General features: G+C 49.2%; 1 protein-coding gene across 5 annotated transcripts in view; it reads right to left on the bottom strand.

The window, feature by feature from the left end:
• Nucleotides 1–25,897, bottom strand: part of LOC112606835 (GRAM domain-containing protein 1B) — a 277,260-nt gene continuing 251,363 nt past the window's right edge. For 3 of the 5 annotated variants that reach the window (XM_025357753.1, XM_025357754.1, XM_025357755.1), the window contains 13 exons: nt 24,807–24,922; nt 22,890–23,046; nt 21,576–21,765; nt 19,577–19,720; nt 18,465–18,583; nt 18,039–18,181; nt 15,487–15,590; nt 14,703–14,906; nt 13,538–13,628; nt 9,300–9,311; nt 8,856–8,963; nt 8,425–8,542; nt 1–5,247 (listed from right to left, as the gene is read on the bottom strand). In XM_025357753.1, coding sequence (XP_025213538.1) covers nt 5,158–5,247; nt 8,425–8,542; nt 8,856–8,963; nt 9,300–9,311; nt 13,538–13,628; nt 14,703–14,906; nt 15,487–15,590; nt 18,039–18,181; nt 18,465–18,583; nt 19,577–19,720; nt 21,576–21,765; nt 22,890–23,046; nt 24,807–24,922 — 1,596 coding nt within the window. In that variant the 3' untranslated portion in view covers nt 1–5,157. The remainder of the gene's footprint in view (nt 5,248–8,424; nt 8,543–8,855; nt 8,964–9,299; nt 9,312–13,537; nt 13,629–14,702; nt 14,907–15,486; nt 15,591–18,038; nt 18,182–18,464; nt 18,584–19,576; nt 19,721–21,575; nt 21,766–22,889; nt 23,047–24,806; nt 24,923–25,897) is intronic. The other 2 variants (XM_025357752.1, XM_025357756.1) reach the window with 2 other exon arrangements.

The following is a 25,897-nucleotide window of genomic DNA, read 5'->3' as shown; positions in this document are numbered from 1 at the left end:
TTATTGTAGTTCAATACTTTTTTCTTTTTAATTCATACTGTACTTCCATGGCTCTAGCTACTTTACATTAAGATTTGGCTGGGCAGCCTTGTGTGTTTCTAGGTACTAGCAGTAAGTGTTCCGACCTTGCGCACAGCGCCAGGCAAAGTACAGTTATAGATCCAAATACAGACGGCCAGACAACTCGACTGCACTCGACCCGTGTTCTTTCCCATAGATGGCCCAGTGCAGGTGTTGGGGCTGCTCCCTCTGCCTCACCCCACTCCACCTCATGTCAGGATTATCCAGGGGCCACTATGGCCTCTGACCCATCCCTCCCCACCTTGGAGTCTAGGTTGAGTTGGGGAAAAAGCACCATGGGTTTGGGAAGATGGTCTGGTCCATGCAGAGAGTGGTCTGGCCTTTAAGTGCAGGGTAGGAAAATGTGGGGAGCCACAAGCTATTGTTGGCAAAAATGGCTGCTTTGACTATGCAATCTCAGCACGGGGCACCCAAGCCCCAGGCCAATGCCCCAGACAGTCAGCTGCCTTGCCTGGAGCAGAGGCCACCCTTTTGCTTCTGCAATGTCTTATTGTATTGAGAGAAGCAAGGAGGGCTGAAGAATGACAATGTTCTTTAAGCCTTCGAATGTTGGGGAGATCATCCAGCATCAGCTCCTCCTGGCCGGCAAGGTGCTGCTCATCAGCTGCCAAGACTCCAGTCCGGGCTCCAGGGCCTGCTGAGGATCTCCAGTCACAAGACCCCAGAGGTGTTGCACAGAACATCAAAACAGGGAGCTGGCTGGGCCCTTCACAACCATGGCCAGAGCAGAAGTGAGGTAACAAGGCTGGGCAGAGCGGTGGGAAGGGAGCTCTCTAAACAGTGTGCAAATTCCTGCTCTGCACTATGACAGCAAGCAGGGGTCTTAAAAGATGGCCTTCCAGGAAAATGCTCCTCTCAGACCCAAAATGCATCTTCTGGAAGAAAACACAGAGGTGAAGGGGATTGGGGCCAACCTGCTGGAGGTTGGGGGAATGAAAGTCAAGGATGTGAAGTGGTGAATGGGATGATTGTCCCATAGCCTAGAGACAAGTGGTGAGGGTGGGGAGAGTCAGGAAGGGGCCCTGGAGTTTCCTCCTGGAGGAGGCAGGCAGGGTATGAGGTGTAGGGAGACCAGAGCCCTGCCATCTGGGGGAGGGAGAAGAGTGCTATTTCTCCTGGGGGCAGTAGGAGAAAAGGGCTGGCTTTGGCTGCCCTGCAGAGCTTAAAGCAGCGACACGGTATGGCACAGAAAGTACCCTTCTGGGACCACAAGCATCCAGAAAGATACTTCCCCTAGTCCCTTCTCCAGGACCTCATCCTAGGGATGCTGCCTGGAAATGTAATAGGTAGAGTTCAAGTTTGGGTGGGGGCAGGGACACGGAGAGAATCCACTTCTCACAGAGCACTCCTCTTGAGCTCTCTTGGTCCTCGCCATGTCAGTGTAGGTTCTTAGTGTCAGTGCTCTAAGGCAAACCCAAGAGTTTTAGCCAAAGCTTCATACTAAATCCAAACCCTATCTAGACCAAAGAGAAGTGCTAGGACCAGAAGTGGTTTCTCTCCACTGTTTCTTCTACCAGTAAGGAGGAAGGACAGACAGATGAAAGGCTTCACAGAGCCTAGAGATAGAAGATGAGCTCCATTGAAAAGAATGTTCTTCTCCCAACTCAGAGAAAGTCCAAAGGAAGATCCCTCCACAAACTAGGCCAAAGAAGGAAGAAACTCTTCTAGGTGAATACTGAGCAATACATCAAGCTCGCTCGATCTCTCTCTCTCTCTCTCTCTCTCCCCCCCCCCCCCCCACTCTACTGGGCGTCCCCAGCCCTCCGAGCCACCTAAAGAATATATTTTAACCACCCTGGGTCTCCTGGGAATGCAAACACTGCCCTACCACGCCTCTAAATACTGGGAAGCTTCAGCCTCTGGGCTTGTTCCCTCCTGGCAGAGTAACTGAGAAATTCCACTCAGTCTTCTCAGCCTCTGGCCTAACCCCCAAGATGATGTCAAAGCTAGAACCTACCTTAAAGATGATCTAGCCCCACTCCCTCCTGTGACAGGAGGATACTGAAGCTCAGAGACGGGCATGACTTGCCCAAGGCCACAGAGCTCAGTCAGTGGAAAAGTCAGGACCCAGGTCCAGGTCTCCAAACCATCAGTGCAGTGCTCTTATACAGAGCTTCAAGCAGCTGATCTTGCTGGCCTGAGATGTAATCCTCTTGTCCCCAAAGAGGTGGATGGGGAAGGGAGAGAGTCACACCCATGATTAGCTTGTCTGAGGCCAGTCTTGTCAATGCTTTCACAGTAAGCTGTAATGGAACTTTAGATCCTATAGTAGTTCTTCACCTCGTTAGAAACTGCAAATTCTTTAAAACTGAGTGCAAACTCTCAAACATTGTACCACATAAGTCATTACAGAAAGACTCCTGTGTGTCCCTAGTAAACAAAAACAAACACAAAAAGCACTGGCTGGAAGAAGTTACATAAGTAGTGATTTTTTGATGCTCCCTTGTAGACAGCAACTAGCTAGGCTAATGGCCAGGAATACAATGCTATTTATTTGTTTCACTCCCAGACTTATCTGCAAGGGTGAGTTAAGATCTCTTTCACAAGCTATTAACCAAGGGGGAAGAGATTTTGTTTGGGAATGAATAGAGTTGTTGGTTTTCTCCTGGTATGATAGTCAAAAAATTATTGGAACAGAGAGAGCCTACAAGAGACCCACAATTCTTAAAGCGCATTCCCTATGTGCACACATTGTCTACTGGGTTCAAATCACTAAAAAACCAGGAGGGTTCTTCTGACATACTCAGTACCGCCCTCCCTGCCACCTTCTCCTGCTGGGAATGGTCCTGAGAGGTAAAGCAGAAGCAGAACAACTCCCCGCGGCCAGGTCTGCTCTGTCACTTGACTCCAAACAAAGAATCCTTTTAAAGTCATCCCACAGGTTCCACCATGGCACCTTGCATCATTAAATAACTTAAGTAAATAATTATGTATGGAATAAATTCGGGAATCTCCAATTTTTGCATTCAAAACTTTCTGGGAATAGTTTTGGCTTCTGACTGTGCCAAGGGGGAGATTTCCAGCAGTCTGCACCATGCCTCCTTCTTTGGCTCAGAGCCCATGAGCCTTGATCCCTACCAGTGTCCCTTACCCAAAGTCCTAGACAAGAACTGAACAAGGACACACTGGGCTGTGCGCGTAGGCACTCTTCACAGGGATTACACGAAACTGCATTTCCTCCCATCTCCTCTTCTAGGGGAGGAATACCTGCTCTGGCTGATGACTTGGAGCCTCCTCACCCTCCTCCCTTGGAGGATGACCTGGGCATGGACCTTCCTGTTTTCTGATCCTGCCCTTAGGGAAATACCAAGGCCTTATCTTCACATGGAAAAGTCAGAAACTGTAATTGCCACAGGGAATTAAAGGCCATTCTAAGAGAAAAATACAACTTTGTGGGGTAGATGAGTGATAAAATCTTCTGTCTTTTGGGCTGATGTTCTGGGACATCTGGGACATCTGGGGTTCCTTCTGCCCCTGCATCAAGAAGCCCAGGAGAAGAACAAGCAAGACTGAAGAGCTCTGCATGCCCAATGGGCTGTGACTCTTTCATGAATCTCCACAAGCTCTGCCTGGAGCTGGTGGGACTCTTTTGATCCTTATATGAAGAAATAGTAGTTAGTATATGAGGGATGATGAATGTGCCCAGAGGGCCCCGTGAATTCAGATAAATGCATGGTGCTAGTGGGCCAACGCTGAAAAGGCCCTGAATGTCTCACTCTTTGAAGCCAGTGCCTTCTACTCCTTAATGATCTTACACCTCTGTGGGGCCAGAGACCAGAGCAGGATTTGTACTCCACCCCCTGCCAGAGCCCCCATTCCCAAGTCTGAGAAACTCAGGATTTGGAATGACTCCCTTGGGGCATAGATTTCACTTGGCCTTTTCCTGCCCAAACACATGCACCTTTGCCAGTTCCTTCCCTCCAATGGCTTAGATGCTTTTTCCATGTGCAAGCTATCTCAGACAGTTGTCTCCACTGGCGAATGCTGGTTCATTCCAAGAGCAAATGACGCTGGCAACCCATCGTGGTGCTCACCACTCACAGTGTTCTGTGGGTGAACCCTGCACCCCGGACGTAGCGAGGGCCTTCTCTTCCTCTCTCAAATCCTGGAGGGCCCAGCACACCCTGACTTATCCTGGAAATCACACTGACAGCTCCAAGTGAAGGCCTCAGAGCCACAGACCTGACTTGCTTAGAAGCACTAAAAGAGGTTTAATAAGGTCAAAAATGCTCCACCCTGGCTAATAAACAATGTGCTCTTAGGGCACAGAAAACAATAGGACTTTAGGCACTAAAAAGTGACACTTCGCCCAGATCCAGCCTGGGAGAAGACCAGAGAGAAAGTGGGTGGGAAAGTAAGAAATTCCCAGCCCTTACTGCGTCCACACCCTACATAGGTCGGAGGACGGTGCAGGGGTGATGGAGGAGAGTATCCTTCAGAACACGGGTCTTGGGAGCCTGCCACCCGCCAATGCAGCCTTCCTAGCTTTCCAAGCATCCTCTCCATCTGAGGCTCAGTACGGTCCGGATCAAGTGGGCGGCCAACCCTAAGAGTTTAGACTGGGCTCCCTTGATGTTTCTGTGTTCCCAAGAGAATGCCTGGGGAAGCCTGGGGTAGGGAAGAAAAGATTCTCTTTTATTTTGGAAACAAATCAAAAGGGGATCAGGGAACGAAGCACCTTAAGCAATGCCGTCTTGAGACTTCTTTTTGAGACCCTAGGGTCTTCACAGGCATAACTTTGGCTCAACATTTCCCTTCTAAGAGCCAAGAATGGCCAGCAAGGGAAGGGGTGGGGAACAGAGGGTGGGAGGAGGGAGATCAGGGGTGGTCAGTGCTGAGAGGCGGTTCCTGCCCTCCTCAGCTGCTCCACCCCAGGAAAACGCTGCTCCGGCCAGCACAGGGAGCGGGAGGGCCCGCTCCTTCTCCCTGGTACATAGGCATTATCTCTTTTTTAAAATCTGTATATAATATATATATTTATATTCTGTATATATATATATATATTTATATATATATTTATATGGTCTATGTACATGTATTGCACAGGCCTCTTGCAGCCACCCTGTTCCTGCCTTGTCAATGATAGCGATTCCTCTTTTCTTCACTTTCCGACGTGTAGTCGCGGGACCTGATGCCATTCTGAAGGTTGATGAGCGAGTCCTTCATCTGCAAGACAGAAAACCCCACCCCAGGCCTGGGTCTGCGCTTTCAGTGGGATTCTCCACCGAGCAGCCCTCTCCCCACACCCGCCTAGGGCAGGCCTCCAACCACGCCATGGGGCTGAAAAGAGTCGGGCACCTAAAGCAAGGCTGGTTCTCTGGGCACGCTGTTTCAAGCAGAAAGGGGACAGTCAGGCTGGGCGCGGTGACTCACACCTGTAATCCCAGCACTTTGGGAGGCAGAGGTGGGAGGATCGCTTGAGGCCAGGAGTTTCAGACCAGCCTGGGTCACACAGAGAGACCCCATCTCTATAAAAAATTTAAAAATTAGCCAGCCCCTGTGATATGCACCTGTAGTCCTAACTACTCAGGAGGCTGGGATGGGAGGATGGCTTGAACCCGGGAGTTCGCAACTGCAGAGAACTATGACTGCACCACTGCACTCCAGCCTGGGCAGCAGAGCAAGACCCTGCCTCTTAAAAAAAGAGAGAGACAGAGAGGGAAAAGGAGAGGGAGAGAGAAATAAAAGAAAAAAAGAGAGGAAGAAAGAAAGGAGACAGACAATCTAGCATGGGAAGCCCTTGGGTAGGGCTTACTGGGTCTCAGTGCTGAATCGAGAACTCTCTTGAAGTGTTCAACTGCTACAAAGAGCCTCTCAGGCTGTCACTGACTTGATCTACTCGTTTCATCTGGTTTCCCTGATGATCCCTAATATACCACATGCCTGTCTTTGTACATTTAGCCACACTGTTCCCCCCACCTGGGAATCTTTGTGCTCTTGCCTATGCCAATCTCACCCATCTGCTAAGGCTCAGAATAAATCCAAACTTTCTCCAGCTCTCAGTCATCCCTCTCCTTCATGGTCTCTCACACAGCACACTCAGGCTCTGGACTTCAGTCATCTTTCGTTGCTTGGTTTCATGTTTGCTAGGACTAGAACTGTGTCTAATCCTTCTCTTGTGCACCCAGGGGCACCACGCAGAGAACTGGGTAGGTTCCTATTAGGTACCTACATCAGCAAATTAACATTTTTAGGTCACAGACTGCAGTCTAAATGGGAGACTAGAATGGAGCCCGGCAGGAGAATTCTAAAATGGCCCATCACACCACATATTTAAATACTCACATATTTACATACTGTCTCTGGGTAAACTGCTCTGTTACAACACAAGACAACATTTCTGGGGTAAATGGTTACAGATTTGGGGAAAGTCTGGTCTCCCTGCTTAGTCTACCACTTTCTTCTCTCTAGTTCATTTATATCTTCTGCTCAAGACAGAGGAGGAGGCCATTCTGTTATTTTAAAAGTTACTTTTAAAGAGATTGAAACAAAACAACTCTCTTAATACTTATCGTGTAGAGTCCACTAGGCTGTAAGTCTGACAGCCCCAACCCCCAAGTTAATGGGCCCCGTTCTGAAATAGAATTCTAGAGTTGGAAGAGACCCCTGGGTCATCTAGTCCAAATGCCCCAATTTAATCGATAAGTTCTTTATCCATCATCATCTAGTTACCCCTTGAACACTTTCAATGTTGGAATCTCAGTTCTCTACAGCAGCCTGTTTCATTGCTGGACAGCATTAGCCACAAGTTGTCTGCAGTTGATGATGAAGAAAAATTACTTTCTTAAACTTCTAGCCCAAGTTCAGTGCTCTGGAGTTTTTCAGTAAGTCTAACCCTTGACACCTGTTGGCCTAGATGTCTGAAGACCACCCTGTTCTCCTCACCCCCGTGTTCCCTTCTCCTGGGTTTGTCCTCAGTGCCATCAACCATTCTTGAAATGGTAGGGCTTCTAAACTCCTCACTATGCTTTTTGTCTTCTTTTGGTTAAAAAAAAAAAAATGCCCTCCTTAAGTATAGTGACAAAGCTAAACACATCCAACTGGGTCCTGATAGCTGCATTAAGATTCTTTTCCCTTTTTTTTTTTTCTGAGATGAAGTCTCACTCTGTCACCCAGGCTGGAGTGCAGTGGCGCTATCTCAGCTCATTGAAACCTCCGCCTCCCAGGTTCAAGCAATTCTCCTGCCTAAGCCTCCCAAGCAGCTGGGATTACAGGCGTGCGCCACCATGCCCGGCTAATTTTTATATTTTGAGTAGAGACAAGGTTTTGCCATGTTGGCCAGGCTGGTCTCAAACTCCTGACCTCCAGTGATCTGCCCTCTTCGGCCTCCCAAAGTGCTGGGATTATAGGCATGAGCCACCACGCCCGGCCTCTTTCTCCTTATTTAGAGCTAAGACCCAAAGAATGCAAGGAAATAAAGTTTAATTTTAATGAGCACCACCCATATGCCATCAAATCCTGATGACAGTTCCATGAAGCTACGATTACAATTCCTATTTTATAAACGAAGAAATGGAAGCTCAAGGTCCCTTGCTCATGGTCACAAAATTAGTTAGTGGCAAGGCTGGGATGCCATCTCTGGCTGGTCACAAAACGTCAGAAAGTCAACTCTTCAGGGAGAGAAGTTGTCATGTAGCAGGGTAAATTGTGAGTCTATCACTTTCTAATTCTCTTGCACAGCAGAGGCAGGTTCCTGCTCTCTAGGCAACCACATGGAGGCATATATTATAAGATACTAAACTATTCTGGGGAAGCAGGAAGCTCCCTCCCCCAAGGAAACTAGGCTAATTTTTGATTTTGCCTCAGGATGATTTGCCTAAATAGTTGATCTCGTTTTGCGGGGGGGAATACAGGCAAACTGTACAACAAAGATGATGCTACGACAAGAAGACAAAGTACAGCCATCTTCCCAGACTATCAGTGCAGTGCCACCGACTGTCAAAGGAGGGGGCGGTGAACATTTGAAAAAACTCAAAGACATGCCCTCTGGGAAGACAAATCTCTGTAAAAGGGTTGAGGGGGTTCTCTGTTTAAATGCCTGTCAGATGGTTATGGTTACCAAAAATAGAAATAAAAAGAGTTCTCCTTCCAACTAACCTACAGCTTTCCTGGTGCACATTCAGTGGGTCATTTTATTGTTATTATTTTGTAGAATACACCTGCATTTCTAGCAGCCCACTCAAGGAAGGCTTTCCATTTAGAACAATGCATGGCTTGGAGGAAGAATGAATTGGAGGGAGAAGTCTGGAGGGTGGTGATAGAGACGAGGATCTTTCTCACAGCATAAGGGAAGAAGTCCCCGCTCCCAAAGACTGGGGCAAGCAGAGAAGGTGGGCATCTCACCTGGTCAAGGAGCATCACTGAGGATTTGATGATCTCCCTCCATTTTTGGAGCTCAGTATCGTGGTACTTTTGTTGGGACTCTAAGAGCTGGGCCCATTCTGTCTGAGACTGGGGTAACCTGTGGGGTAGAAGAAGGGGTACCCCAGCAGCTGGAGTTATGCTCAGCGAACTGTCCTGTGCTCCCAGACCCCTAAAGGACAGAGAGTCACATCAGAGTGCTTTGTCCTCTGCCCACTGCCCCTGGTTCCCCTGTGCCCCAGATCAGAAGTGGGCTGAAACTATAGGGAGAGATTCTGAGTTTCCCTGTGGGGTTTTCCCAGAGGGCTATCCCTTGGGCAAGGGCAGTGAGGCAGTCCCAAGGAGACTGGGAGACAGGTGTCGTGGCACTGGGTGGGATGAAGGTGGAGGTGAGGGGACGAGGCCAGGATTACCTTTCTTGGAGCCTTAGACCCTGCCAAGCAGTGAGGGTCTGCGTGGTGTATTCCAACATCCAGAGTTTGTAGAAGAGCATCATGTTAAGGATGACCAGCAGCACCAGACTAGGAAGGAGACATGGGGGAAAAAACCAACAGCAGTGAGATGTCATCTGAGCCTAGGGCATCCCCCATCCCAGAGGCTGCTGTCCCTGACCAGTGGGCCATCCAAAGCATTGCAGTGAGTGAGTGAGCTGGAGGGATGCAGCACAGGGGAGAGAGAAAGAAGCAACCTAATCTGGACGGGCCAGGATACAGGGGAGAGCCATGGAGAGGGGCGTGGGATGAAGGCACTAGAAAGGAGAGATGCACAGGCACCAGAACCTGGGCACCTGGGGGAAGAGAGGTATGGTGGGAAGGAAGAGAGATGAGGGGGTAAAGGAGTAATCATAGAGCCAGTACCTGAAACAGATCCTAATGGGAGCAAGGAAGAAAAATGGGGAGGAGGCAGAGGTTAGAAACAGGCAAGTGTGGGGAAGGGGAGAACTGCACTGAAAATCAAGCTGGGAGCGAGTGAGAGTATATGAGAAAAAAAAAATACTAGAAGCAAAGACACAATGGATGAGAAGACCCAGCAAGGACAGGGCACGAGAAAGCAACAGACAGACTCTTAGTATTTCACGGGTGCTAAATTGAGAAAAGATTCCCCTTACCAACCCAACCTTAGGACGTAATTGAAGGGTGAGACGGAAGGAGGAATTCCACTGGGTCCCTAGCTCTGCCAAGGATACCTCTTACAGACATTAGCAGAACTTCCCGCAAGCTGCAAACTTCCCTGCCTCAACCTGATACCAGCGGGCAGGGATCATGGAAGCAGGCTGAGGTTTCCCAGAGTCTGGGTCAGAACTGGTGAGAGACAGGGGAGGCAAGGATCATCCAGGGGCTGGAGGGGCTGTGGGGAATGAGGAGTCACAGAGAGACTGCAGGAATTCCCTCCTTCTCTCAGCCTCACTGGCTGCCTAAACATCACTGTATTACAAGCTCATAGGATGGAGAGAGAAGACATCATCGTGGGTAGAGAGGATCCAGAGACACACAAAACTGGATGCAAACCCTGGCTCACCACTTAAAACTCTCTTAACTTTTGATCAAGTTTCCTAGCTTCTCCGACCTAGGGACAGTAACACCTATCTTACTGGGATTGTTCTGTAGATGAAAGGGAATATATTGAAAAATATCGTGGCACACTATAGGCCCTACACAAAGGGTAGTTCTTATCACTAATGGGGGAGATGTGGACACACATAAGAAGAGAGAAGATGACAAAAAACGAGAAGATAGGCCGGGCATGGTGGCTCAAGCCTGTAATCCCAGCACTTTGGGAGGCCAAGGTGGGTGGATTGCTTGAGCTGGGAAGTTTGAAACCAGCCTGGGCAACACAGCAAAACCCCATCTCTACAAAAAAATTTTAAAAAATTAGTCGGGTGTGGTGGCATGCACCTGTGGTCCCAGCTACTAGGGAAGCTGAGGTAGGAGGATTGCTTGAGCCTGGGAGGTGGAGGTTAGAGTGAGCTGAAATCATGCTACTGCATTCCAACCTGGGCAACAGAGTGAGAACCTGTCTCAAAAAAAAAAAAAAAAAAAAAAGGAAAAGAAAGAAAAAGAGATAAAAGAGAGATGGATAAAAGACAGCAAAGAAAGAAAAGCCTATGCGATGCCTTAGGGTTTTCAAAGCGTATGCCTGTGCAAGAGGTACTGTGTTTCTCATCTGTGCTTCTGGTACTGTGGAAGGTAGACTTCTTTAAACTGGCAGCCACAAATTTCTGGCGCTGCTGTCTTCTCAGGCCTCTCTGAGTTGTCCGCAAGGCCTTTAAAACTTTTGTGTTGAATTTCAATGCCATGGTCTTTAATTTTATCAGCACACACTGGGTCATCTGAACACCCGCCTCTTTGGCACAGCCTGCTCACGATCTTGGTGCCTGCATTTGGGTTTATGTTTGCAATCCTGTCTGTGCTAAGTGAAGGTCAAGGGATACCCCTGTGTGCTGTCTGAGTGAAGGCTGCACAGTGGTCGACACAGGGAAAGGAGGTGGCTGAGTCACGCTGTAGCAGGCACGTGGGGGCAAGAGTCTGCCAGACACAGGGCAAGCTGTGCTGTGTCAGCCCGTCCCACATGCAGGCTGTCGGCAGACACTCCGCCTGGATCCTGTAGCACTGAATTAGAGTCTGATCATTCTAAACTTACAAAACCAAAAGGTGAGTTGATAACATGCTATACAATTTGCTCAGGAGTGCAGGCCTTCTCCACTTAAAGTCAAAATGCAGAAAGAGCTTAAACACAGAACTAACCTGAGGTTACAGTGCTCTACAAACCAAAATCCAATACAAGAGATTTAATTTAACAGAACAATGGCATGAATCACATTAAATCGATGTTGCTAAGTGTGACTTTTACTAGTTTTACAGTTACATTTATTGATTGATTGATTGATTGATTGATTGATTGAGACGGAATCTCGCTCTTCTGCCCAGGCTGGAGTGCAGTGGCGTGATCTTGGCTCACTGCAAGCTCTGCTTCCCGGGTTCAAGTGATTCTCCTGCCTCAGCCTCCCGAGCAGCTGGGACCACAGGCACCCGCCACCACACCCAGCTAATTTTTTGTATTTTTAGTAGAGATGGGGTTTCACCATGTTAGCCAGGATGGTCTCGATCTGCTGACCTCATGATCCACCCGCCTCAGCCTCCCAAAGTGCTGGGATTACAGGCGTGAGCCACCATGCCCGGCCTACAGTTACTTTTGTTTTTAATTTTGTAATAATATCTTCATTTCTTATGCTGTCATCAGAAGAATTTTGCATCTACTTTTACGTGACATATTAAAGTCACTGAAAGAGTCCACCTTACGTTCCTCATGGCTTCCCCTCCTGTAAGTGATCCCCAGGGCCATCCTAGACCTTGTCTTCTTTGTCACACTCTCTACTCTCTATGATGCTTTCATTCACACCATGGCTTTAATGCTCTGGATAATTAAGCAGGGACTGCAGCTTATACTTGTCATCTGAGCTCCAGGACCACATCAGCACAAATCTGTCACCTCTTCCTGGATAACCTATGGCACCTCAGACACACCTGGAACTGTTAATGTTTTCTTTGGAAATGCTTTGCTAAATTCCAGATGTCTGTGAATGACACGACCATGTATGGTCCCTCGAATTAGTAGTTCATCTTCCTTCCCTACACCACCAGATGGGTGATGAGTCTGCCTCCCAGCTCCAGGCCTTCATCCAACCTGACAGCTGCTCTCACCTAGATCCCACAGCTCACTCTGACTGACCTCCCTACCTCCAGTCTTTACTACTCGAATCCATCTGACATATTGCTCAGAGTGATTTTTCTCTTTGGTACAAATCTGAGCATGTCACTCCTGGGCTTCCATCAGTTTCCTGAGGGTGAGGCTGTGCTCTGCCTCTGCCTCTCCGAGAGTGCTTCAGTGAGGCCAGGGTCACAGAAGCAAGACTGAACTAGAGACAATCTGGTGCACAGTGCGCAGCAGGTAGAGCCCACATCTGGCCAGCTGCAATGCTCGCACCCACCCATGCCCCACACTTTTGAAGCATACACCCATCCAAGGAAGGCGTGGGACTGTGCAGTGGGCTGAGCCAAGTGGAAGAGCTGTCCTTAGATGTCCTAGTGCTTCTTGCCCAAAATGGTTGAATAAAGCCCTGGGCAGCTGATGGCATGGACTCGTTCCTCAGAGAGCTAACTGTTCTCCCATCGTATGTCTTCTTTCTTTTGACTTTACTTTTCCCTAGCACAGCATCTTTCTTCTTTATTTTTATTTTTTTATTTTTTTGAGACAGAGTCTTGCTCTGTTGCCCGGACTGGAGTGCAGTGGCGTGATCTCAGCTCACTGCAAGCTCCACTTTCTGGGTTCATGCCATTCTCCTGCCTCAGCCTCCCAAGCAGCTGGGACCACAGGCACTCGCCACCACGTCTGGCTAATTTTTTTGTATTTTTAGTAGAGATGGGGTTTAACTGTGTTACCCAGGATGGTCTCGATCTCCTGACCTCATGATCTGCCCGCCTTGGCCTCCCAAAGTGCTGGGATTACAGGGTGAGCCACTGCGCCTGGCCAGCACGGCATCTTTCTATGCAAGTTACTGAGCCTACTGTTTTATAATATCATAGCAATTATTATAAATAGTCTACATTAAAATAAGCATCCACTTTTCCTGTATTGTAGGCATTGATTTTGTCTGGCTACCCTGCCAACGTGTGGGCTCTGTGAGTGCACAGTTTCAGTGCCTGGCACAGAGCAGACACTCAGAACATCTAATGAACGAATGGACTCCTAAAATGCCCTCTAGCATTTCTCTGTTCGCATTTAACCATCTGTGCAGGAATTTCAAACCTTCTGTCTCTCTCACCCACTTGAAACTGAATCCCTGAAGGGTATGGATGCTGCATGAAGCATTTTCTTCTGAAGGCCTAGCATACAGTAAATGCTGAACAAAGCACAGAAAGAGAAGCAAAGAGGTAAGCAACAGGCAGAGCAACCAAACCAGACAGAGACTAGAGGACAAAGAAAAAACCAGGGAAAACAGTAAGGGTGCTCAGATGCTTCAAGAGACGAGGGCTGGGGCACCAGGCTGGAAAGGGAAGGTGGTGAGGGCAGGATAGGAGAACCTAGAGTCCCTTACACACAGCTGATAACCAGCAGCAGCTTGGACACGCTCTGCAGGTGGAAACCATTGGGGGTGTCCTCGGGGATATGCCGCGTCTGCGTGGAACCTGTGGGGAGAATTAAAGAGACCATCACCATGGTGACCCACAAGTCCAACAACTGCTGGCGGGGACACTGGTCAAACAGCAAACCTCAAAGACTGATGGAAAAATGTCCACGACACTGCGACAGCAACGATATGCTAGACAATGCCAGCTCTCCAAGAGGAGAAGGCAAAATCCTCAAGGGCAAGGTCACAGGTTGGGTCAGGTAATCATTGAACAAATGAGAAAATCAACAGGCCCATGTAGCCAGGATATATAGGCCCAGGACAAAGTGATCTTCAGCTACAGGAGGGGACATGGCACTGGGCTAGGACTAAAGACAGCTGGCTTTTGGCTCTGGATCTATTCCTAGGAAGCTACATGATGGTGGACAAGTCATGTAAGCTCTCTGAGAGTCAGTTTACTCAAATGCAATGTCAGTCAAAATCTTAAAGGCAAAACATGCAACATGGAAGTGCTAGGGGCGAAGCTAGGGGGCATGCAGAAGACTGGCACTCTCCCCTCTTCTTCTGCCTCCCCTGTCCCTACCCAGCTCAATTAGTTGGTCTCTAAGGCCCCTTAGAGTCCCAAGTTTCCAGGATTCAGCAAAGACAAGGATGTGAATGGCTGGGTGGGAAGAGGAAGAAATATTAAGGGAGTCTATGGTCTGAGAGGGCAAGCCTGGATTGGCCCATGGGGGTGAAGTGAAGGGGGACTGTCTTGAACTCCCTGGTCTTTGTGTAATGAGGTAATCTCTGTGGTCTGAGCTGTGGGATCTCCTTAGTGTATTTCCCAAGAACTTGGAAGCTTCATACTTGAGCCTATGCAGGTAGCCATGGAACTAGGGCAACACGAAAGCATAAACACTAAGGCAGCTTTTGTTAATTAGAGCACACATATGGGTTCAGTTGGGGCTGAGGAACTTAAAGAGCAAAGAGAAACAGAGCATTGGGAGCCTCAGAATTAGTGACTTATGTTCAAATTATATACAAATTATATCCAAGGCGCAAAATGAGTGTGCATGTGTGTGCCTTGGTGCGGGCATGCAGCTCCAGCCCAAAGCTCAGTTCACCCCACCTGTCCCCACCTGGCACACACCTGCCACATGTTTGATCCTGTGGCCCACATCCTCATCTGTGGGCGTGGTGACCGGGCTCATCACCTCTTCCAGGTGAGGGACTCGCAGGTGGGCATGGGGACGCTTCCTCCTCCGCACCGTCGTAGTCTTGCTGGCCTTCTCTTTGGGAGATTGTCTGTGCATCTCAGCCAAATAGGTGCTCTCCGTTTTGGCCAGCTCGCTCTCTATCAGAGAAGAAAAGGCCACAGGAGACGCTACTTTCAGCCCTCCAGATGCAACTCTCTGCAGAACCATTTTCCTATTCTGTATTCTGGGAAGTTGGGTGGGTGGGTTGATGACCCTCAGAGATGCCCCTGAGCCTCAGGAGGTACTTCTGGGACCCAGCCCCAGTCAAACCCTTCCTCTGGGGTTGTTCAGCACTGCAAGGAACCATATGCTCCCAATATCTGCACCCTCATGTATACAATCTGGGGCATACACTTCTTAAATAGATGCATTCACAGGCATTTTACAAATACTTCTTGTCACAGAGTCACTAGGTCTGTGGTTCCTTTTGGGGTGAAGGGTGTTATAGATCCCTCAAAGATCTCCTAAACATCCTAGACACAGTCTTGAAAAATGCACGTGTCCACACACATGCCAAATTTGGTGTCCACATCGGGAGCAGGCGTGGGTACCTCAGGAAACGACTTCACCTTTCAGTCTCTGCCTCTATTCTCAACACCATTCCCCTGAATGGTGGGCAGCAGGAGTGCAGTTTATCGTCTCTGCAGCCCGGCTTGCACCAAGGATTGCAGCGCTCACCTAAATGGCGGAAGTAGTCCTCCAGCCCACTCCAGAAGTTCTTCTCGATGAAGGTTTTCACTAACCCCCAGGGCTGTTTTCGATAGCGCAGCTCTGTGGAGACCCTGAGGAGTAAGCCAGACAAGATCAGTCATTCCCTGGGTGGACCTGCCTCTGCGGGGAAAAGGGAAATTCAGGATTAAGGCCAAAGCCGCTTCACATTTGTACTAAACTTTGTAAGTTAAAAGGTCTTTCCACATCCATCACATCATCTGATCTCCAGGACCACCCTCTGAGCTCAGTGGAGCTGGTGGATTTATCCCCATTTTATAGATGAGAAAACTGAGGCATGGATACTTAAGCAGAGCAAAGGCTAACAACTAGGGTTCTGACTCCAGAGTTCTCTTATGATGGCACACTGCCTCCTCTCAGGGGTCTCACATAGGGCCCAGCAGCCTGCCTGCCAGGCAAGGGGAGGCTCTGCCTGAGGTTCAAGTCGTTTGAGAAACTGATACTGAAAGAAAGTAAGATGGCCCATCCTTTCATCAGGGTCCTTCTCTCCTTCTCTAGAGACTTTTAAGTCTAAGTCAAGTTCTGGGGTTTTATGACTTTAACCTTTAAAAGCATCAGTCACCCTGGGCAACATAGTGAGACCCCATCTCTACAAAAATAAAAATAAAAATAATTAGCCAGGGGCTTGTCTGTAGTCCCAGCTACTGGGAAGTTGAAGCTGAGGCTGCAGTGAGCCATGATTACACCACTGCACTCCAACCTGGGGAAGAGAGTGAGATCCTGTCTCCGAAAAAAAAAAGAAAAAAAGAGTATCACCTACTGCTGGCCGTGCCTCCTGCCTCTCCACTGCACCCCAGACTTCGCCGGCTCTTGCTCTTTTCCAAGTACTCCCGCTCCCAGTTGCTGGTCGCACTTCTGCCCATACCCCCTGCAGTATCAGCTCTTTTCTCTCCTATGCAGCAGCCCTGCTCTTTGACTCCCCCTTAGGTTCATCCGCATCTGTCAATATTCTCCCAGCTAATCCATCCCACCCCATCCCACCCTGTGACTAAGGCTGCCAGCCCACCCTCATCCCCCTCCTCAGGGATGCCACCTCCACCCATGTCCCAATGGGACAATGCCTGTACTTGGAGACACCTCACTCCCCAACTCAACAACCATTGACTGCATTGTGGATGGGCACCTTCCTATAATGGTCTGTTCAAGGTCAACCAGCTACCTCTGCAGGGCTGCAGAGAAAAGACGCAATTGAAAGATCTTCTGAGGAACCCGGAATTAAGAAACCTAGGCACTGTGGAGGAAAGGATAAGAATAGGAGGGAGAGAGAAGGAAGGAAAACAAAAGAACGCAGGAGGAAGAGAAGGAAGGCTGAAGGAGGAGTACATGTTCAGGAGGACGCACAGAACACCCAATCCCCAAAAAGTAACAGAGAATGAAAAAGATGCAGGCCCTCTTTTTTAAGAGATAGGGTCTTACTCTGTCTCCCAGGCTGGAGTGCAGCTGTGCAATCATAGCTCATTGCAGCCTCAAACTCCTGGGCTTAGACGATCCTCCTACCTCAGCCTCCCGAGTAGCTGGGACTACAGTACATGCCACCACTCCTGGATAACTTTCAATTTTTTGCAGACACAGGGTCTCACTATGTTGCCCAGGCTGGTCTTGAACTCCTGGGCTCAAGCAACCCTCCTGCCTAAGCCTCCCAAAGTGTGAGAATATAGACATGAAGCACAAAGGTCCTTCTTGATGCGCACTTGCTGAAGCCCAAAAGATCCTTGTGCAACCTTTTACTAAACTTTTATTTGAACTACATCAGTGAATTTTTGGCTCCTTACAACCAAAAAAACTTGGTCTAAGGTACAGGTAAACGGTCTGATGATTTTCAAATGGGTGTGTGTCTTGCCTTTTCAATTACACTACAAGTTTCTTAAAATGTCAGGGTCGAAATTTCTTCCTTCCTTTGGAGGCACATCACAGTGCCCAGAACCAATTATTTACTCAATCAGTGTTCTCTGGACTCTGATAAGTGCAGGCCCAGCTGGGTGCTGGGAAGGAAGTGTGAGTGGAATGGAATTCCTGTCCTCGTGGAGCTCACAGTCTAACACTAATGGCAATCCACACAGCATGGTGGACAGAGCACAGGTTTACAACTCTAAGATCCGGGTTTCAGTGCTTACTAAAGACATGGCTCTTGGCAAAGTTCCTTAACTTATACGAAACTCAGTTTTATCTGAAAAATGAAGATAAATCCACCTCTTCGAGTCATTCTAAAGACTCCGGCGAAGGTAGGTAAAGCGCGTACACTATACTGTATGAGCCATACACAACCAATAAATAGCAGTAGCTATACAAGCTTTACTAACAAGATGTACAGAGTGGACAGAATAATTAACTCTTTCAAAACCGGGTGGTGGGTGAGCCTCCGAAGGCTTCGGAGAGAAAGCAGAATAAAGAGAGTGAGCAGCCAAGCACACCCCACCTCCGCCTTCCCCGTCAGGAGCAAATGAACGTTCTCTAAGGTAAGGACCCCCGTCTGACTGCCCAGCGCCCTGCACACAGCGCACCTGAGTCGGCTCTTGTTGCGAGCCACGCGGGTGAGCGTGTAGCGGTTGATTGTGTAGAAGTAGTCATGGTAGGGCACGTCGTGGGTGAGGACTTCGGCATCTATCACGTAACATTCACTCTCCTGGCTCGCCTTGTACATGGTCTGTGGGCAGGAAAGGTCCATTGGACAAGACTGAAGAGGAGCAAGAAGCTTGGAAAAGCACCTTCTCCCGCCTCCCCCAGCCCACCCCACCCCACGACTTCTGAACAGGAGAACTGGAATCAATGGAATCAGCAGCATCTAAACAAGCAAGATGCCACCACTGCTTTGGGGCAAAATGACACTTGCGCCCTGAAACTCCTTCCTGACATCTGCCCTGAATCCTTCAAGACAGAACACGGGAATTTCCAGCCCGCTCTTCTGTGCATCTGCCGGCTCTGCTCACCTGTGTCTCCCTGACAGTGGCAGTTTTGGGAGCCAGAGGGTTGGTAAGGGTGATGGTGTAAAGAATCACTCGGCTCTGGTTTCCGTTCTCCTCCTTTTTCCATGGATGGAAGATGATATCTAAGGGTAGAGGAGAGCCCTGGAATGAGGAAGGGAGGGCAGAGCCCCCCTCCCCAATCCGAGTTTCCCGTCCAAGTGACCTTCTGGACTGTGCTTACTACTGCCTGGCCCCCAAAAGGAAGCCAATGGGAGCCCGAGGGCCGGGCGGAGGGTGGGAAGAGGAGGAGTCGTCGAAGCAGAAAGAGGCTCATTGTAGCATTGTCAAAATTCTACACAAGGCTCCAGAATGCTGATTGTTCCTGGGGCTGGGACAGGAGGTCTTGGGGCCACCTACGGGGGTGCTGGCAACACTGGCGTTACTGTGGCGAGGACCTAGGGTCCCTTGGGAACAAGTCCTCTCCTCTAAGCCATAACCTCCCCGTGCCCTCAGCATGCCCTCTCCTCTTGGCACACAGGATCGCTGATGCCCAAATGCTTTGTAACGGCTGGATGCTTACAGGTCCCTGCTGTGGGAAGAGTTTGGGGGAAGGGAAGGAGGCAGAAGCACAGAGGGTCAAAGCATGAACCCCCAGATCCCAGATGTGAGGCCCGGCCTAGCTCCTTTTTAGCTGCGTGAGGTCAGGCAAGCACTAACAGTTTGAGTTCCAGCAGCCTCATCGGTGTCCACACACAGGGTAGCTATGAGGTCTGAATGAGACAACGTCACAAGCATGGCATAGAGTGGGTGCTGCCAGCGACGGAGAGCCGCTGTGCTTTGCTAGACGGTGAGCCCTGTGAGGGCAGGGACAGGGCAGGTCTTACGGGCTGGCATCAAGTGCCTGGTGTGCAGTGGGCAAGGGTGAAGCTGCAGTGCTGGTGAAAAGGGAGGGCAACAGGGCCTGAGGGAGCTCCCACACCACAGAAGGCTGGAGAGAGGGTGCCTGGGCCCTCAGGTGGCCGAGGGAAGGAGGGTGTGTGGGAAGAGGAACAAGGAAGGGAAGGAAGCAAACGTAGAGAAGGAAGAAGCGAGGACGAAGAGGGAGGAATGGGGGGTACAGTCCCAGCAGAACGGACCAGAGAAGCGCCGCTGCTCCATGAAGTCCCGCTGGAAGGGTGAGTTGGTGAAGAGAAGGTCATAGAGCTTGTCCACGCTGAAGTTGAAGACTTCATTCACGTACTGCCGGCCACTCAGGTCCTCATAGAAGGCCTGGACCTCCCCTGCACAGAAGAGAGGATCAGGAAGTAGACAGTGACAGCGGAGGGGCAGGGGGCCCCAGGGACATCCTCCAACTTATGTCTCTGGCTAACATGGGCACAGCCACCAAGGGTATGGAGAGACTACAGAGCAGGATAGCTGAGCTCATGGGCACGGTTTAAGACTTTGCTTTCAGTCTCTTTCCTTTGCTGGGATGCACACCATTTCCTTTAGTTGACACTCTGCCCATTCCTTCTCTACAAGGTGTTTGGGAATGTACGATTTGCTTTTACACTTTCAAACCTCCCTAATTCAGTTGATCTTAGACTAAAATTCAAATAAATGACTACTTCTCGAAGTTGCCTAAACCCAAAGAATGGGGTTTTGAGAGTCTGTAAGTCAACTCCAATCAACAACAAATTGTAGTTGTAACCCATGGCATAGGTGTGTTTGAGGGAATGTAGACTAATCTGGAAGTATCAGTGTACAGAACTGCTGCTAAGGCTGGGGCTGGCCCAATAGCTATGACCCCTAACTACACTTCTGTAAGGCAGCCTATTTCTACCATGAAGTCAAAACCTACTCCCCCTTTTAAACTTAGGATTACAGCTTCATCATATAGTAAAATAAGAATTCAAACCAGAATGAGAGGCACACAGAGCAAGGTGTGGGAGGGCTCCAAAAGTGGAGCTTCCTTCAGTCTCAGGGATGCAGAGCCCTCCCAGCACATCAATGGTCCATATACAGAAGATCACCAGCCAGGGAATTTCACCTGTAATCTGAATTTTCCAGCTGCTACAGGAGAATGCATCTGAGGATACAGGTGAGCTGCTAAAGCCTCAGTGCTCCACCTGAGTCCTTGGGACCCCTCAGTCCCTAATTACTGCACCTGCGTGGGGGGGTATGTGATCTCAGGAGGAGGCTGACCTTTCTGGCACCCCTAGGACCCTGAGGAAACCAGAGAACTCTGAAGTACCCTGTAGGGTCAAGTCCTATGACTGCACAGATGGGTACCGCACAAGCGCAGCACAGGGGGTATTCACACCGTCGTTTATGCGAACGGCACCTCGGAACTAGGCAGTACCCAACCCATGCAGTCATTTGTGCTGACCCTGGACTCTACATGGGGGTGGGTAAACCAACCAAAGGTTAGAAAACCACTGCAGGTGGCCCCTAGGAGAGGTGTCCACAGATTCACAAGGGAGCACTGTGTTCATACGCTCACTAGTCATAACAGACCTCTCATTCAATGGAGGAAATCCATCAATTGATTTCTTGAATGCTGAGAATTTGGCTTCTCTCCATGGAAGGTAAGAAGCAGCATGTTCCCAAAGGAGGTCCTAGAAGCTAATCCTACGCAGGCATGAAGTTAGAAGCTACCTGCTTACAAAAATTAGAGAAACAAGGGAGTCTCCAAACTCTATTTGACTCAGCAATACCTTTTCTTCTAGCTGGGCCTAAACATCCCATGCTACAAAACTTGCATTAACAAGTTTTGCAACTATCTTGAGGCCATTTCTGTGAAAATCTAATTATTTCCAGGGAGCAGCTGACTGGCGCCTTCCTTGTGGCTTATACACATTGCCTAGCCTTGCATGTCTTTGAGGGTAGGGGCCACAAGGCAAGCCAATGTCAACAGGGGGTAAATTTAGTGACAAGACTAAATGACAGAACAAAACATTATCTATGAGAGGCTCCTACAGCAAATAACTGAAAACAGGGATGTAGACTAATAACACAGGTACCTTTTGTTAAGGAAGCTCTGCTCCCATCTTTCCACCAGAAGCCTAGAGAGTAACTCCAGTCCCCACATAGAGATTTCCTTTTAGCCTTCAAAATAGAGAAAGGGCCACTCCAGACCCGTTTTCAAATGCCCACCTTCATCGTGTGTGTCGGAAGAGTCACTGAGCTCAGTGGGGATGTCCTCATTGTCATTGAAGTCCAGTGAAGGAGAGTTCACAGGAGCGATCATCTCAATCTTCTCCCCCATGATGTTGTCAATAGCGAGCTCCTTCTCCAGGGACCCGTCTCCCTCCAGCGCCTCCTCCTCCAGGGGCAGCCCATCAAACTGCAGACAAGACAGAGGAGTCACCCACCAGGGAAACCTGGTCTGGATCTACTCTCCGAAAGGAGATTAGGGATCCGGCCTTGGCAGCTCTCATACTCCCAGCTCAGCTGCTCAGGAGCGAAGTCAGAGTCAGGCTCCAAGGCCCTTCCCCCGAGCTGCCACAGAGGATGGGCAAACACTGTACAAGGACTACTGACTGCACTTCTCACACTCGCCATTCCAACAGCACAACAAGCTGGTCCCCACAGGGCCAGGCCCTTTCCTGGAGCTGCACCTGCACCATCCTGCAACAGGGGCAGCCTGCCTCCAGGTGGTACCTGTTTATCCTAAGAAGCTCGAAAGGCTTCATAAGCATTTTTTAAAATGCTTAGCCCTGGAAGGGAATTGATACAACTCTTTACATTTTAAAGATAACCTCAGAGATGGAAAATAAAGACCAGGCATCCAATGAATAACGTTTTCATTCTAAGGGCAGGTGGTCTGACTCACAGCCTACTGAAATACAAGGTTCCCTTTGGAGGGAGTCCTTTCCTGAAGAACCCTACCTGTTCTTCTGCCTGCCAGCACACGCCCTGACCCTCTTTCCTCAACAAGGTTCTACCTCCTCTATAACAGAGTCCCAGAGGACAGAGGTCCTCTTACACATTTTTATGGCTTCCACAAAGTCTACCACAGTGGAGAAACAAGCCACAATACGTATACTCAATAAATATCAACCAAATGAGTGGATAAACAATTAATTGTTCTACAGTTCTATATTCATGCATGACTTTGACGTCAGATCAAGGCAGTGAAAAAACACCTGGGATTGTCCTCTACCAGAAGGGCTGATCAGCAGCAGTCCAGCAAAAGCAAAGCCCACACAGCAGACTTGAAATGGTTTTCATCTGCTCAGAAGTCAAACCCAATCTTGTACCCCAGGCACCTAGCCCCAGCTCTGGACCCCGGGCTACGCCACTAGAATACAGAGAGCCCATCTGCTCCAGAATGCCTCCTTGAGGAAACTGACCACAATGTAACCAATCTCCTCTCTACCTGCTCCCCATGTTGGGTTCCCAGTGAACTATGCTAGGAAATGCTGGCCACAGGACTGGGGGTAGAAGCCAAAGGCTGACTGCCCATACCGAGACGGGGGCCTCACTGCTCCCTGTGGATGTCAGTGTGCTGTTGGTGATGGATTTCTTGGGCAGCTGTGGACTGGCATCTGGCTTGGTCTCTATGCTGCTCTTGGATGAGCTGTCATTCACTTCATTCTCTTCCACAGGGATCTCTTCACAGTATCTGAGAGAAGACACCAGTGGGTCCACGTTAACCTCAGTGGTTCAAGACGGCCAATTATTCTAAGAATCTCAGACCTTTCAATTCATCCAAATCTATGAGATTTCCTGCTTCTTCACTTTGTATATGATCTTCCTCTAACCAAAAATCCCCCGCTTACCCCACTGCTCTCCTGAAATCTCCTTCACATCCCACCCCACCCTTCCCTGCCCCCCATGTAAAATTTCTGGCTGCGAACTCACCTTTTCTAGGCAGCCTCCTTAGAGTTATCCCTACCTCAATGAAAGGATTATTTGTCTTAAGCTATTTTTTCCCGTGGGTGCCCATTCCATTTTAAGCCTCTGAATCAAATATCTGGGTTCTGAGCATGCATTTCATTTCCCAAACAGTGACTAAGACAGGACTCTGGACACGAGCGCTCCTTCAGTGGCATTGCCAAATTCTGGATGATAACTAGAAAACTTCCCTGCATTACACACCTAGAAAGAAAACCTCCTTGAGATGAAGGTGGGTGCCCGTCTAGGAACACTTCAGGGATGCTGCCGTTGCCTCCTCTAAGAGAGCAATCATCACCCTATCATCATCATCCTCATCTGACCTGTACTTAACAAATCCAGATGCTTGACAACTCTCTGGAAATCATGTGCATTTTAGAGATAACCAAATAGGTATTCATAGAGGTTAGGCGACAAGACTATTCTTTCGACTGAGCCCAGACCTAAGCACAATAGACATTCAACGTTCTTTTCTTGCTTTCTTCCCTGTATGCCTCTGGCACCACCACCAAGCCTGCAGCTAGCTACCCTTCTACTCTCAAGCATGCTTTGTGCCAGTCTACGGGCACATCTTCCCATCTTCCTTAACCTATCGACAGCATGTGACACAGTGACAACACCTTCTGCTTCACTTCCTTCCCTTGGCTCCCAGGACAGGAAACCTTCCTAGGGCCTGCATGTGCTTTCAAGCTCTCTTCAGCTGCTTCTTCCCCTCGTTGAGTGCTCCCAGGCAGTCCTTGAACTTCTTTTTATGTTCACCGAGTCACTTGAAATTTCAGCTAATCTCATGACTATCCACCAATAATTGCTGCATTTATGGCCTCAGCCCAGGCTTCCCTGTGACCTTCACACTCCATACCTAAATGCCCACTTGACATCTCCATTTGGCTAACAGGCATCTCAATCTCAACTTGCCTAAAACTGCCCTCCTGATCTTCCCCCTGAAACCTGCTCTGCCTACAGTACTGTCCATCTCCGTCTGGAACAAGGCCATCCTTCTAGGCAGTAAAACCAAAAAAGTCTAAAAGCCACCTTTGGTTCTTTTCTGTTCCATCAACATATCCTTCAAAATCTATTCAGGAACTAAACACTTATTGCCATTTCTCCTCCAAACCACCACCATCCCTCATTTAACTACCTAAATTACTCAACGGCCTGTTAACGGGTTTCCCTGCCTCTGCCCTGGTTCCCCTTCAATGTATTCTCAGTGCAGAGGCCAGAGTGATCCTGCTGGAATGTTAAATCAGAACTTAGCAATTACCTAGGCCAAACTTTCCCATCCCACTTTTAGTAAAAGCCAACCATAAAGTTGGCCAGGCCCTTGGGCTCTGCCCCCTCGAGCTCCCTGACCTGTGACCACTTTCCCTCGTTCATTCCGTGGTTCATTCCAGGGCTGCACAGGCATGTGTGCTGTTCCCTCTGCCTGGCAGGTTCTTCCTGCAGGCATTTGCATGGCTGCGCTGGGCAGCCGCCCTCGGCCTCACTCACCCCATTGTGTTGAAGTCGTCATCAGGGGGCACGTAGTCCTCGTCATCACTGGTCAGGCCCAGTTCGTTCCCATAGCACTGGTGAACAAAGTGCCAGAGCTCCTTGGGACACAGAGGCTTCAGGGGAGAAAAGGAATGACTGAGCCTTCCTCCTCAGGTCCCCCACTCTGCACAGAGGCACTGAGCCTGGCTGGTTCCCCTGGAGAGGAGGAGAAACTCCTCTCTCCTTAGCTGAACGAGAGGCCAGCAACCACCCCCATCTGCCTTGGGGGTCTCAGCAGGACACCAGTCTGCTGCCTAGGAATGTGGACTTCAACAAAACCAGGAACTGGCCTTTCGGTGCCCGATCCCTCAACAGAGGTTTGTAGAACGTGACCAACTGGCTCCCAGAGGATGGTAACTGTCTCACCTTTTGCTCTTATGGAAAAGGTCCAGCACTGAGTGGCATAAACCCATGTGACTCTGGGGCCAAGGCGATCCCAGAGCTTCTGATTAGCACTCTGAATGAATGCCCAGAGGTCCACTGACCCAGTGCCCCACCACACTGCACAGAAATCTCCTCTTATATTAACTGTGGCCTTACAGACCCTACTGGATCACTTCCAAGAATGAGGTTCAACCTCAAAGGTGGCCCATTCCATAGCTGGACAGTTCCTTTGGGTAGAGTCTTATGTTCCCACAGTTTTAGGAACCTTACAGGTCATCTCACCTAACCTCGTGACACCCAACCTGAGGTGGAATCTGTTTGCCTGCAGTTCTAAGCATTAGTTCCAGTGTTTTCTTATTTCACTGGGTGCCTATGTGTCCTCCCAAAAAACACTGCCCTAAGAAAAGTTTGCTCTCATTGGGTTCAGAGTCTCCAAAGAGAAGCAACGGGATGTCAAAGAACTAAGATCAGAGGCAGAGACCATGAATGAGTCTCAGACTGGGAGGAAGGGGAGAAGGTGGCAGGGATAAGTGTGTGGAAGAGAGGACAAGGGCATGAAGAAAAACAGAAGCAATCATTATCTTAAAAAAAAAAAATCCCATTTCAAAAACGGTTGCACCAATAGACTTCCTAAAGAATTTGAGAGCTCCCAAGCCCACGGTTTC

The sequence above is a fragment of the Theropithecus gelada genome, chromosome 14 (genome assembly GCF_003255815.1).
Source record: "Theropithecus gelada isolate Dixy chromosome 14, Tgel_1.0, whole genome shotgun sequence".
In the NCBI taxonomy this organism is placed as follows: Eukaryota; Metazoa; Chordata; class Mammalia; order Primates; family Cercopithecidae; genus Theropithecus; species Theropithecus gelada.
Note: the sequence above shows the minus strand (reverse complement) of the source record. Positions and strands in the feature narration are given on the sequence as shown.